The 15,304-nt window shown below is 36.7% G+C and overlaps 1 protein-coding gene across 3 annotated transcripts in view; it reads right to left on the minus strand.

The window, feature by feature from the left end:
* TDRD9 (tudor domain containing 9) overlaps positions 1 to 15,304 on the minus strand; it is a 67,655-nt gene that overhangs the window by 26,426 nt on the left and 25,925 nt on the right. For all 3 annotated transcript variants that reach the window (XR_005701531.1, XM_040068629.2, XM_040068627.2), the window contains exons 5-12: positions 14,898 to 15,020; positions 12,544 to 12,624; positions 9,604 to 9,768; positions 5,255 to 5,358; positions 4,426 to 4,484; positions 1,414 to 1,465; positions 1,192 to 1,276; positions 408 to 465 (exon numbers count right to left, since the gene is read on the minus strand). Coding sequence is in view for 2 of the 3 variants with exons in the window: in XM_040068629.2 (XP_039924563.1) it covers positions 408 to 465; positions 1,192 to 1,276; positions 1,414 to 1,465; positions 4,426 to 4,484; positions 5,255 to 5,358; positions 9,604 to 9,768; positions 12,544 to 12,624; positions 14,898 to 15,020 (727 nt within the window). In the remaining variant the exon portion in view is untranslated. The remainder of the gene's footprint in view (positions 1 to 407; positions 466 to 1,191; positions 1,277 to 1,413; positions 1,466 to 4,425; positions 4,485 to 5,254; positions 5,359 to 9,603; positions 9,769 to 12,543; positions 12,625 to 14,897; positions 15,021 to 15,304) is intronic.

The raw sequence follows: 15,304 nt of genomic DNA on the forward strand, positions 1-15,304 counted from the left end.
CAAACTGCTAACAGATTTTACTATAAATATATTAGATCATTGTAGGTAAAAATCATTTAAAGGCAATCATTTTTGCATTTAGAAACTGCATCAAAATTTACTTAAACTGATGCAATTATTTCAAAACATAGTCAGAATGTGATTAAAATTCTTAACTTGTGACATGAGGTCTGGCTCTGCTTGTTACTGTATTTAAAATTACCGCTTAGTGAAGGTTTAAACCAGCCTCCCACTCAGCATCTCTATTTGTTTATATATTCAGATTGCTCTGTTGTGAAAGAAAGAATTCAACACTGCAAAAGCAGCGCTTTGAACAGGGACATATCCTGGAGACCAAACCTAGCACAAGTATGGAAAAATATTAGAAACACAGTGTATTACAGAATTACAAGATTCAGACAACTTACCATACTTAACATCAGGAACTGTTACAGAGCTCTCAGCCACGTTGGTAGCTAGAATAACCTGAGTTTTGAAGCAAAAAATGAGCAATGAATGCATAAACAAAAAATTACTCGCATTAATGCTTCTACATGAAAAATCCAACCCACTATGAAAAAATATAAAAGTAATGGCAACCCATTTCTGCTCTGCATAGTAAAAAAAAGCAGTACCATGCAGGGAGAACACAAAACCCCTTGTATTTTCTTGGTTTGAGCTCAAAAACACATAATGAAGTAATATAGCATTAGGACAGTAAAAAGGAAAACCAGAAATCTTCCCTTGTGCGTTTGCCACAAGGCAACATCACACTATTAGCAGCAATGCTCTCTTAGCAATAGCAGATGAAGAAAACCAAGGCAGCAGCGAAAATGTGGGGTAAAGTGAGTCAGTCTCCCATACTGGGGAGTGCTTTGCTACTCAGTGCCACCAGCACCATTGCCCTGCTGTGCAGGTGCAAGAATCAACACACACAAACCATTCTCAAGGACAAGAACAGCAGCAGGCAATAGTTTAAGGGTAACTTCCTTAAGGTTAATGCACTTCTCTTGAGGTCTAAACACCAGTTTAAACAACAGCATGGTAAGAAAGGCCATCAGTTTACACACTGAAAAACTAAAGTGCCTTGTCCTCATAAAATGGTTTGAGTTAGAATAGCTAATATTACTTAAATGCATTATTATTTGCTGTTACTACTTTGGCAAAAAGTTTCATATGCTTTAAAAAAGTAATGATTTAAAAAATATTTACTTTTCTGTAGCCAGGAACTGTAGCTGAAAATACTTTACTTTGCTCCTCCAGTGTTGCACATGCATGAAGTGGGTACACTTGCCACCTAAAGAAAATACGTTAGTGAAATATTTACTGATGCAAGAATATTAAAGTTGTACCCTATTATGCACTTAGAAGTCATACAGCTGAAAGATTCATATTCTGGTTTAACTGAACTGAAACAGGTGTGGTCTAACTTACCTTTTGTATTTATCTGAGAGGCAGGAGTGCATGTATCTTATTTCACCTAAACCTAGGGAAAAAGTAATCATGAGTTTATTTTTCATTTTAGTCATCAGGAACAATTCAAAAACATCTATTTCAATTATTAGTTGCCCATCATTATTACCTCTTTTTTGCCATATAATAAAATGGTAGAATTAAACAGCAAATGTAGTAAGTGTCTGAAAAACAGTGAGTCAAATTTTGAAGAACCATTTGGCAAGAATTTTACACTTAATAGAGATATAAAGGCCATTTGACAACATCCCATTATTAGCTCTTGTTCCAGCTTCTTACAATGCTCAAAACATGCTGCATATCTGTCTGGGCTAGGCTAAAATTGTGTATTTCAGACAAAAAAAGTTCTTTCAAAGAGTAGGGCCAAGGGAAAAAAGAAAAAGTTACTTCTCTCTTAGCCACCTCACCTTTGGCCATTTCAGTGCCCATTTCCTAGGGCATGCATTTCACATCTGCCAGTGGAAATCCTATGACAGAGATTTTTTTCTATCCTCCTGAATAACTCCACAGACACAAATCCTTCGGAAAGATTAGTTTACTTCTTCTTGAGACCTCAGTTCCAAAAGGCCCATTTTCAAAAATCTGTCCAACATTGGACTTCCCTGCAGGCTGTTTTTATGATTAAAAACAACTACATGAAGTTTGATTCCTGTTTGGCAGAGCACACTCTGCATCATCACTGTTAACAGTAATTATTAATCAGTCTAGTAATTACTGACTAGACACAGCAGGCAGTATCTGCTGCCCAGTTTTAGAAATGACAAGAGCTGATTGACCATGACACCAACAGAACACAAGGATCCCACCAGGAGACAAAGGTCTCAGAGTGAAATGGGAACCCTGTTTGGCAAACATACAAGGACAATAAGGACAGCAGGGCATGGAGAAGTGCAAAAGAAAAATACAGAAAGGACAAAAAAATGAGAGCAACAGGAGGAGAACAGATAAAATTAGATCACTTGGAACATATTCATGCATTTATGTTAAGGAAACTACCCTACAGTTTAACATGGCACTTTTTATCACCTGTTCCCTAGAGAGAGACAAGTTCTGAAACCAAAGGAGAGTTGTACTGAAAACACTTATCTATAAAGTATCAGACTTGGCAGCACTACTAAAAAAAATTAAGCAGTGAAGAAGACAGGCAATTACAGGGCAAAACATGGCATCCTACTTGAGACAGCTGCAGCTCCTTTTGGAATCAGATTGTGCTCCATCACTGAGTTCCACAACAACAGTGAGCAAAAATCACTAACAGCATCCTCAGCAAAGCACTGCTCTTTCTGGCTGCTGCTGCACTCAACTTGACAAGTCAGTGGGAGTGTTATTCTTCATGTTCAAAATGCTATGTAATCATTAGCACTCAAAAAATCTAAGCATCTCAAATCAGCATCCTAAATGTGGATGTTAAATGTCTAAAAATGACCCAAAGCTCTGTCTCAGCTGCCGTCTTGTAAACTGAGGGCTCGCCTCCTCTTTTCTCCAGTTCTGTATAAAAACATTTGTGAGGAAAACTTGAAGGGCTGTTTGCTATCCTGTGTTCAAGATCAGTCTTGAGTATCCAGTTTGAAACCAGACAAGGTCAAACACTGAAGAAATAAAACACAAACCTGAGTGGACCAGCTCATTCAGAAAGCATTACCACACAGGTTTTTACAAATTTACTGAATGTATTTAAATTAAACAAAACAAAACAACAAAACAAAAAAATCAGTATATCACTTGCAGTTATAAGCCATCAGGGATGGAAGCAAAGTTAAAAAAAAAAAAAAAAAAAAAAAAAAAGAAGAAGCACACACACACAAACAAGCGAAGCCCAAGCAAAATCTCAAAGTGAAAGATAAAGATTTAGGATTTGAAAGTGCTAAGGAAGCCTGAAAACACACCAGACAAACACCAATATCAGGGGCCAGAGGCAACAGATATGGTCTCCCTACCTTATTAATCACAAACTGGAAAGGGCCTTACACTGACACAATGAAGTAATTCCTTCTACCCATTAATTTTATAGCAAAGGTAATCCAAGAAAGGCAGCTCTGATGCCTTTTAGCTAGTGAGGAGCACTCTCCAAGGAGAGCTGCTCTGCAAGTGCAGTGCATCTCTGAGCTGGGGTGCTGTGCTTCCAACCCTAGCCTTGGCATGCTTATTCCTAAGCTCAACACAGCAGGGAGATGGCACTCATAACATTTTACAGAGTCAGAAAGTCCTGGTAGGGACAGACTTCACTTTGTCCAAGGAACAGCTGCTCTGGGCTTCAAGGTGACTCTTCACTTGAACATAACCAAATCTTTTCAAAGTTTTCAAGTAATAAATATTCAGCTCATGAAGTGAAATACTTGAAACCAGCAGGTAACAAATTTATGACATTCAGGAAAACTACTGTGCAGGGTAGTTACACTGCCTCTAAAATCCAGCTAATGAGTTCAACTATGAATGGCACTCAAAACAAAAGCCTACAATAATTTCTGTGCAAGACAACTTAGGTTTTATTCTTTACAGAAAACTACATGTATAGTCAGTTTTGTGATCAATAATCACTATGTCATCACGTGTGCTTTTGAGCATGCCAACTACACCAAGCAATGTACGTGGAAAGAAAAATGTGAACCTGAGCTTTTACAATAATTCAAATGAAGACCACACTATATGCAGATAAGGAAGCATCTCTAAGAGAATCCTAGGAGCTTCATACAATAATCAATAATTGCACCAAAAACCTGAGCAACTGCATTTCTGTAGGTTAGCTACAAAATTAATTTTATTATTTTTAAATAATAGTACCATAACATCTTAAGTTTTGACTCACAGCTTTTCCAATTATTGCCACAATTAAACAAGTTTCCAAGAAAAAACTCCCAAAGAGACCAATGAACCTCATTTAAGTACATGTTTAATAAATCCCTGGAACAAGTGCCAGAAGAAAGCTCATTAGATGACAAGTAACTAAAAAGAAAATTATTAAGACATACTCACCTGGTAAAAACACAAGCACGCTGCCACGTTCCAGTGTATCACTCCACTTATTTCTCTCCCTAACAAGAAAACACAGCTTCATTAGTTTTACAGTCTCAGTCTACTTCATTACCCCAAGTTATTTTATTCTTGAAGAACAAGCAGAAGTGCACACTTTTTGTAGCATGCATTATTTAAACTTCCTGAAGAAATGAAATTTCGATCATTATTTGCAACTATGCCTTCTGAAAAATGTAAGATATAAACACTGAAACCAGAGCATTAGGTTTAGGTTTTTTCTTCAAAACTATGACAAAATAGAAATATTCTCATTCTGCAATGAAAATAATCAGAATTAGGTTACTTAATACACACTCAGTCTTTGACAAAAGTTGTAGAAGCGACTTTACTACATTTTCAGATACTAAACATCAATTTACAAAACCAGAGCAGTAAAATTCAGTATTTACTTATTTCACATGACATTAAGAGCATTAAATAGACAGTGAAAATTAATGTCTAGGTTTTATCCTTTTTTTCCATGAAATAATGTATGTTTTAGGTTACAATATAAATTGGTTTCATTCTTGACATAAATACTCCTCAGCTCTGGTCAATAGCTAAGCATGTATTTTTCATATGACATAGCTGCCTTGAATAGCCACTCACGCTCCAGAGCACCAAGTACACTTTAGGAACACGGGGTACAAATCAAACAAATATGTAAAATAAAGGCAGAGATGCAAGTAAAAATTAAGTTTCCACTAAAAACTATGGACTGCTGCTGTTGCTTAATTAGCTTCCCATTTCCCTAAAAGCCACTGATTCCAGATCTTGAACTATATCTTACCTATTGCTCCTCTTTTCAAACTCATCGAATGACTGAATCAGGGACACTGCCACTTGATACATTTTCTTTTCTATCATGGGTTCCCCAAGGCTCTGAGGATGAAGCTGTTTGGTGAAGAAGGTAATGAGGTTAACACAGTGTAATTGGCTACAAGACTGTACTTCACACATGTATTTCAATTTGTCAAGTGCTTGCAATTAAAACTGATCCAGTACAGAAGAAGTAACTTCATCTGATGCAATCATCACCTTCTAAATAGACATTTTTCTTCAAGCATCCTACAATTTTAATTATATTTATCTACTTAAGCACCAAGCCACCTTCCATTCATTTGCAGGACAAGCTCCTAGGATATCCTGAAGCGTCAAGCACATGGGATCAGGACCCATGGGAACAGGATGACAAGGAGGAATTTGTGTAAGGACTGTAGAGTGCTTCTCACAGCTGCTATTACACAGATCTCTCTACCTGCCTGCACATAAAACTTTCTCCTTTAAATTGTTTTTGCATTTAATGGGTCTTATGCTTTTGATCACATCCTGTCAAAGAATTACTGTTCTGTTGTACTCAACAGAACCATAGTGATTCTGTCTACACTGTTTTCCATCATTCTATATAAACTCAAGGCTTTGGTATTTAAGAACATAAACCATCAAATCTTCAGAGCAAAGACAGTAAGTTAATCACTTTTCAGTTTTATGTTTGATGAATTAGACCTGAAAAAGGTCTGTAGTATTGGACATTTTTCTCTTGTAGGGAAAATGGCTTTTGACCATTGCTCACCTTCCATTTTCAAGAGTTTCTCTTCACTCTAGTGCAAACTTTTTACAGAACCGAGTGTTTCAGAGAGCTAAAATCACAGACAACTTAAATATCTAAACTATAAAAATGAAATTAGTAATTTTTCTACCAGTTTCCCATTGTAAAGGAGCTCATAACAATCACAAAAGCACAGCTCCTAGCACCAATCTGAAAACACTGATTTAGATCAGCATTTGCTACTGCAACCTCAGTCCGCAGCTTGATTAGCCCAGGAGAAACCTGAAAAATACTTGACTGTTTTCTTCAGAGTGATTTTTGCTCCAATATATCTGAAAAATCTAAGCAAGTTCTCTTTTCTGGGCTACTCAAAGGTAGGACGTTTTGTTTTATATTACCCCTGCTTAAGTAACTGCCAAAATTGTCTTTTCAATTTTGCGACTGATTGTACCTTTGGTATTCTTTAATGTGACAAGGCTTTCACATCACTCCTAATAAAAGGTAACAATGTGACAAACTGCAAATCCAAGCCCCAGTCAGACCCGACTGAAATAATACAACATAATCAGAACAGCTTTCGACAGCAGCTCACTGCCTTCCATCAGGACTCTGACTCTAGTTCCATGGACATGAAGGAGTTTTTACCTTTTTAAGCCAAAAAAGGGTTTTTGCACTTTGCTTCATTTTTTAAATTTGCATTTCGTATCTTTAACTCTATCCAGAACAAAAGGCAAGCATTTACAAAATTAGCTTTCAAATTGCCTAGAGATAAAGCCTTCATGCATTTTTCATGAAATCTGTGTTTCAGTGATTCCTTGGTGCTTAGAGGTCGCTGGTATGACAAAATCTCGGTTCTGTTAAACAGCCAGAACAATGTGTTTACCAAGCCCATTATGCTAAAAGAAAAATAAATTACTTTTTGTAAGCCTATGCTCACAAATTAAGCAGTACACCTATAAATGACTTGGTATCCGGGCAAGGGTAAGCCAGTGCTACACTAAAAAAATGTTTCTCCCTTCTTTCCCCCTTATTTTTGCTCTTTCCTACAAATGAAGTAATTCAAGTGGAAAGCTTTATCTTTGATTCAGCTACGTGTCTGTCTAGCCACAGCAGAGAGTTTGCTACAAACAGGCATACAGAAGAAAAAATGACTGGCATTTTTATTCATCTTCCAAATCACAACAGCATCAATGAACTGACAAATTATTCAAGTCAAAACTACCCCAAAAAATTTTATTTTCAAGCACAGTTTTAAAACATTATCGCTTGCAGAAATGAGTGATGCAGTAAAGCCAAGAGCTCTGCAGGATTCGTAAAAGAACCCTACATTTATACAGTAACATCCAATTATTTTAAGGTTTTTGAGAAGGGGCAAAGATTCACAGCCAAGAGACAATTAAAACGACTAAACTGATTTTGACTGAGATGTTTTAAGAAATGATTGAAGATTTATGTATTGTAGTTTCACAATTATTGATTTTAAAATCAAAAGTAAACTTAGAAAAACTATGTTCATCTAATGAGCAGTGACTGCATTTACTTTTAACTGCTGTGCTCCTTTATGTAAATTTTACAGGCTTTTATAAGTGAAAATAAAACATCAAGAATTAAAGCCTGAAGCCTGTACCTCAGGCAGTTATCTAACTGATTTAGTTTTCAGCATGATGAAAGATGTGCCTCAGACTCCATATGGCAGCATTAACTCATTAAGCGTCTTAATACTCACACTCCATTTTCATTTTATTATGTACGTTACACAAACTATCTCAGACCTTCCACATTTTAATTTTTTAACTGTAACTAGTATTCAGAGAAAATCTCTACACACAGCACTATAAGGAACAAGATCAAGACCAAGAATCGGTGCTTTAAATTTCATTTTTTTAATATAGATATTAAAAAAAAATAAAATCAAGAGCACTTATGTGCTTCTATTGTTGCCCTAAGTCACAAGAAATATCTTGGACAAACATACTTTCCTCATCTTGCTGAAAAACAGAATGGCTATAGATAGGACAACACAAGATAAAGAATCAGATGAGAACTTTAAATACAGAAACACAGGGAAAATAATAATATATAAAAAGGGCTAAGCACTGAAAGCAGTTCCTTTGTTCGTGATCTCTGAGGTGCAAGGTGTGCAAGTTGACATTCAGCTCCAAGTGCAGCTATGACAAATCCAACTTGACTGAAGTAAACTTCTTACTTAATTTCCCGGCTATCTTTTTGTTGTCATCATCCAAAATATTTTACAAAGCCCCATGTATTACATAATATCCTCCACATTATCTCTCTGAACTGCCATATTAATGCAGAAACACTGATGGTCCAACTGCTATAAGCACTGAGTTTATTTTTTTTTGTTTGCATTAAAACTTCAACGGTTGCCAGCCTTTTATTTTACCTTGCCTGTGTTGAGGCATAACCAATGCCTGAGCTGTGTACAGCAGAAGCCATTATTTTCTTCTGGGCTTCCTATTTTATTTCACTATTTTATTTTCTGCCGAACTGATGGATGAAAAGCTAAATAATAACAGTGTGGTCCCCCACTGCGATTTTTTAAGTGCATCCCCCATCTTCACTGTCATAACATTCCAAGTGTTTTATTAAAACTGACCAATAATTACACCCACGTCCCAGTTATTTCTAGACTGGGAATCATAATACATACCTGGGTGCATTTGTTATACTCTGCTTTAACCTGTTTATTTTGCCTTGAACCATAATACTGAAAGAGTTCACTCAAGTGAATTTCTACGCAGCTGTTTTTCAAATGTAAAACAAACTCCTATTATAAAACCACAGAAAACAGATTAACTCATATTTACATTCATCCCTTCATTATCTGATGTCTACAGAGATACTTGCTATATCATCAGCAGCTCTAAAAACAAAATATACAAAATAGATTCTGTGCAGTTCATAAGCTAGACTGATAAAGCAAACATGAATTCCATTTCAGCCAGCACCCACCCTCCTTAGGCATGAGAGAAGCAGTTCTCCAGCACAGCTCACCAGCGATCTCAGAGGTATCTGTTATTCTAACATGTTTTCATTACTGAAAATTACACATTTACCATGGTTACAACAGAAATAGGTTCAAAACTACTGCTTAACATCTCTGGAACTTTAAAAAAAAGGAAATAGGGAAGAAAAACAGAAAAGCCTCAGCTGACAGAGAAGCCAACTTGGTAACATCAAAGTTCTAATTAAAAATGCTTGTCTTCTTTCCATTTCATAGCACTTCCTGCCTTTGATACATAACAATGTGCACGAACCCAGGAAATATACCCTGATTTTGTCAGCTATATTCAAAGAGATCTGTAAATCTATTTATGTTATTTTCTGCATACACTTCTACATTGCTCATCTCGAATGCAACTATCAAACAAAATATCTCATACTATTGAATGTTTCTGTTTCATGAAGAAAACTAGTCGGCTCATAAGAAGACTGTTTTATCATCATCTATTAATTTTTACCTAGAATTGCAATAGAAAAATGGCTATAAGTAATTTTATTATACAGTTTTCAATTGACTATTCCAATTTCATATTATGCCCAAAGAAATGAAATTATATTCACAATACCTGGAAATCAAAAATGTCCTTCAAATCATCAAGATAATATTCTTCAACTGCAAAAGGTCTGCCTTCCACCTCAAATACACAGACTGGATTCAAACCACTATGAACTGGAAGTGCAAAGTAATCAGCTAATTCTTTGGAGTTGATGGAAGCAGACATCAATATTATCTGTTAAAAAAAAAAAGTACAGCAAATGTAAAGCATTAATTTTAACACACATTGTCCTGCTACATGGGACTCACCACTGCCTCTTTGTGTTAAATGATCCAATTCTGGTTACTACAGGTTTGTAACCTAAGCAAATTTAAGAGAATCAAACTAAATGCTTAAGACACCGTAAGCAGCAGGTGGAGAGAGTTAGGCACCTGCAATAGAATGGCTTGGGCTAGAATCCCTAGAGCAGACAACATGGTGAAAATTCAACCAAAAACATAGAGCACTCTTGATAAAGACCTCACCACCTAAACCAGAAATGCTGTAAAACACAAAAGCATCCTCCTTAGAGTAAATTAATGAGGTGGGCATTGTACCACTGTGCTCAGCTCCAAAGCATATGTGAAGGCACAAGGAACACATGGACAGGGCATGATCCTGAAAGGCGATATTTGAAAGGACATAATTCTGCAAATATACGAAAATCTGTCCCACTACAGCATGGACTGCCTCATGGCTCAACAGATTGTGACTCACCCATGCCAGGGCAATAGGCTAAATGTAACCTTCTCTGAAGGCTATCGAAGCAAAATCCAATCTTAATCACCAGTTACAGGCAAGGAATATTAAACTACCCCTTCTTCTAGACTTTTTTTAATCTTTGTCAACTGGACTCTAATCTGCATGGAATCCTTCCAAAGTGGAAAGAGAAGACGGATCCTTAACAGAGTGCCGGAAGGGTCACATAACTGAACCAAAAATTTGATATACTCCTAAAGAAAAAATTCAACAAGCATGTATCACCAATGCAACAGATGAACACATCAAAACAGAGGGTAATCAAAGAAGACAGTTCAAGATCAAGTAGTCCAAAAGCACTTGTACAACATGGATATGTCCAAAGACCCACTAGATGATACCAAGAACTGTTACTAATCACTATGGGAACTGCACTGCTTGGTTTGACCCAATAGAGCCACTCTCAAGGTTTTCTTTCCACAATCCAAATCCAGGAAGATCAACCGCAGAACAATTAAGTATCTGCTCTGTGATCTAAAAATAATAACCTGCAGCAGCCATCTGCCAGAAAATCCAGCATAATTTAAATCAGATAGTTCAGCAGGTAGATCTTGTCTTCAGTAACTCCTGTTAGTTGATGCAATGTTGAATTACCTGCTACTTCTGAGGTCTTCAACTTCCAAACTAGAAACAAACAGTTCACATGCATTTCGTACCACCGAGTTAAAAACATTTTGTTTCCTCTCTTAAATAGGGATCCTTGCACCCTTTTGTTTCATGAATCCAGGGAGGATGGGAGGAGAACCTTACATTTTCTAAATGAATTTGCCACATCAAAGCTCCCTTCCTTTACAGTTTTTCAGAAGGGGCTGAAAAGGGATGAAGTAGGACTGGGCTTAGTATATAAATTCAAACTGAATAACCCACTCCACTCTGCTCAAAACCAGCAAGTGAGATCAAGAGTTTCCCCTTCTTCAACATAAAAAAAATCGAAGGGACTCCACTTTCTCAAATACAGGTCTCTCTCAGGTTTGTACAATATTAGAAACCTGTCATCTGCAGAAACAACTGCAGAGAACGATATAAAGAGGATAAAACTTCTCAGCAACAATTTCAAGAGACTGAAATGGAACTATAGAGGAAAATGAAAAATTTGTCAGGAACTCTAACAGAAAAATGTTTTCTAATGGAAAAGATGACAGGGCCTGTAGGGATTCCTGTCATTGAAACCAACCCGATAATCAGAATAAAGGACAAACTTCTCACTAACTCAGTTTGGTCAAATTATTGCTCTTCTCAGCAAGCAGTGCCAAGTGCTAAAAAAGGCTGAATAGCTTCACATTACTGTCTGAATTTAAAGAGTTTTCTCTAAAATCTAAATCAGCATGAAAAGGGATAAGAAGTGAAAGATGTGAAGTGCACAGCCATGTCCTATGCCAACTGAAAGAGCACTTTCACTGACAGCATGTTTGGAAGACCTGAAGACCAAATTTGAGTCAATGCCATAGACTGCACGTAAGAACATGTAATTCCTTCAAACGGCAACGAAACTAGCCAACCTAGACTCTATTTTGAACAGAAAAATTCACATTAAACAATTAACTGAAGCACTTCAGAGACATGCAGTCTCACATAGTATGTGCACTCCCAAACAGCTGCATAGAAATATACTGAGTTACCCTAACTCCACCACTTGTATTTAATTTCTAACATTTCAAGAGTTCATCACTTTGAGACCCCAAAGACTAAACATGTCTTGCTAAATGTCTGTGAACTCTGCTTTAGTACAAAGCAGAATTGCCTAACACGCAGAGAAAAAACACAGCCACATTTTATTACCAGTTCTGCCCAGAAATTACAGTACAGCATTTCTGGTCTTTTGCTGTTTCTTCAAATACGTCACCCCACTTAAACAAAAAGGTTTCGTATTTCCAGGAGTTAATGCTACCATTTTAACCAAGGATAAGCACTGCCCTCAATACCAAAGATGTAATTCTAGTCAAATACCCATCGTGCATTTTATAGCCCTAAGCAGGCTTTAGAAACTAATGCATTTTAACATGAATGGAAAAAAAAGAAGTCTCTCAGAACACATTACAGCAGCCAGGAAAAGCATGCCCCTTAGCTTGCTTACTTATGAGGAATGGCAAACTAAATAATATTTTAGTAAAAAGCAGTAACATAGTAATTTGTTGTAAATTCTTTCAACTAGGGCATTCCACACAAAAATTTTCTTGGAAGAAAAAATATGAGAATTCAGTCTGAACCTACCTTTACAGACTGTGAATTTGTACACAACAGTTTACGGGTCACCAAGAGCAAGAAATCAATTTCTTCTGTACGCTCATGCACCTGGAAGACATTATCCACAATTTAATTTTCATTAATTCATCCTCTTCTTTTTGACAATCTCTTATTTTCCTACTCAATTTTATGTTTATTTTTGTAACTTGGAATAACAATACATTTTGACTGATAAAGCTTTTGAGCCTAGGCATGTTAAGAACACTTTAAAATTCCAACAAGTCTTCAAATGACTACAGAACCCCTTGTGAAAATCATGTCACTCTAAAGTTAAGGAAATCTAGAATAATAACTACAAAAGCAATCCTGAGCTCTAACTACTGGTTCTACTAGAGTTGACAGTAACAGATGAAGTCTATGATACTCATGCTGGGTAAATCAGCTGTACTGATAAGATCCCAAATGATCCAGGGACTGTTTTGGTTTGTCTGAAAACTTAAGCAAATTCAATAGATGTGCCTCAACCCCAATGGCTTCCAGCTATGATCCAAATACACAACTGCTTTCTAAAACATTAACTTTCACACAGTTCTTTATATATCCTAGTACCTGAGCCTTCTGCTGTTCCTTACAGTTCAGCAAATACTTCTTCCCAACATTATCCATGATGACCATCCCCCTTTCTTGAACTATAGTTTAAATGTATTAAGTGCAGCGGCTTTTTCTGGAGTTCAGCCTTCACAAGTAAGCATTAATGTCCTGGAAGCTAATTAGCATGTTCTAATGTAATATAAAGATCAGACTTATATTCAATGCTGTCCTGTTACAAAAACAAATTTAGCTAAGGTAGTTTTCAGGCTGACAGTAAGGTCTTCCTGTGAGAAGTCAAGATTTTTGGTCCTAGTTTGTTTAAGTATGCTCCTAAATGTCTGCAGTACTCTGAGAGGTATGAGATCTGCAACTAAAAATGTCATGGAAAACATTCAGCTGTTAAAACAGCGACTGTGGGCCCAAGATCACAATGTCTGTAGTAGGTATGGGGGAAAAGGTGGCATATGGGAAACAGGAGGAACCAGAATCCTGCCTGGGGAAGCAAAACACAGTCTTGACAGATGGATGCTGCTGAAAAAAGTGGTAAAAGCCAGTAACATCAGTTCAAATTACAGCACCCAAGAAAACAAAATTTGAAAAATGTCTGCAGAAGCCCATTCTCCTGTGAACGGGGCCAGAAAACTTCATTCATTTTCATATGTAATGAATAAATCTTCAAACTAAAGGAACAATAACACTTTCTATGTATGCACCTTCTATGGTTCAGCTTTTCAAACTACATTTAACCTGCATTTCCTTATTAAAGGAAACATTAAGATTTCCAACACTCTGCTAATACACTGGAGTTCTCAAATCTTTTCCATGAAGGCCACTGATATAATTCCTCAGGCTCTGGGGTTTTTTGGTTCTTTTTCTGTTTGAATGAAGTAATAAATTTTCTTCATACAAAAATGTAACTTCTTGCTCAATCTTTTCCAGGTTTCCAGTGCATCATTTCAGGTGCAGTCATGACAGCCTTGTTACTGTCACTGTCTAATGGTACACTTAACTACTATCTCCCTGATCCTCACAGACCCAAGAATTAAAGTAGCTCTCAGCTACAGTACCAGTAACAGGATAAAAATTAAAACCAGCATTTATAAAAAATACAAGCTAAAACAAAACACACAAAAGAACCCCAAAACCAACCAAACACCCACCAAAAAAACCTCCCCAAAACCCCAAACTCCTCTTCTGTATCACTGCACCCCAAGATGTCATACATCCTACATGTGATTTACATGTGACAGCACAATTTCACATCTGATGATGATTAAAAGCCAAATATTGCCTTCCACATGAAAGAAGCATATACACATGTAAAAATATACAAATTACAAGTGTATTTTCTTTAGCTTTTTAGTGAATTGACAGCAACAATAATGAATCCACATGAGTGAACTGCACACACAATCAGGAGCCAGAACTTTCACAGAGATATTTTTCAGGACACCCCTGAAGAATAAAGGCTTTGTAATATCCAAGTGAGTGAAAAGTAGCTGCCTCCCCCTGACAGGCCTAGATGGACAGGCTCTTGAATTCCACAAGATGGATTTCAAAAAACATTTCAAGGCACCTATATTAAAAGCTGAGGACTCCCAAAAACCCTCCCCACCCCCTCAGTTCTAAAATTTGTTGCTCAAAGGAACGCTGACAAGCCCAATTCAGCAAGTGTTACCTTACACAACTTGTATAAAACATCTTTAGAAGAAGATGTCTGCATTGCGTGGTAAGAGACAGAAGAGAAGGCGTTATTAATATGAAAATTAAACTTATTTCCAGCAACTTACTTCATCAATGAAAATGTGTGTGAACTGAGTTAGGCTCTTGGCAGAAACTATTTTCTGAAGAAGAACTCCAGTTGTCATATACAGCAACCTCGTCTCCTTCGTCGAAACATTCTCTAAACTTAACTAACAGCAGTAAGAAAAATACATACTAGCTGAAAACATATTTATTGTAGTTACAGAAGCATGCATGTGAAAGAGCTCCAAAATCAAACACAGTGTAAACTCATCAAAATTATTTACTCAGACTTGCACAAGTCTCCATACAGAAGTGTTCTTACCAGAACCAATTAACTGGTTTTCCTTTGGGAGAAATTTCAAAAACATTTAAAACTCTGAGGTTTTATGAAGTAACAAAATTCTTTGCTGGGGACTTTAGACAGAGAATTCTTCAAAGACTTAGCTCTAAA

The sequence above is a fragment of the Hirundo rustica genome, chromosome 6 (genome assembly GCF_015227805.2).
Source record: "Hirundo rustica isolate bHirRus1 chromosome 6, bHirRus1.pri.v3, whole genome shotgun sequence".
In the NCBI taxonomy this organism is placed as follows: domain Eukaryota; kingdom Metazoa; phylum Chordata; class Aves; order Passeriformes; family Hirundinidae; genus Hirundo; species Hirundo rustica.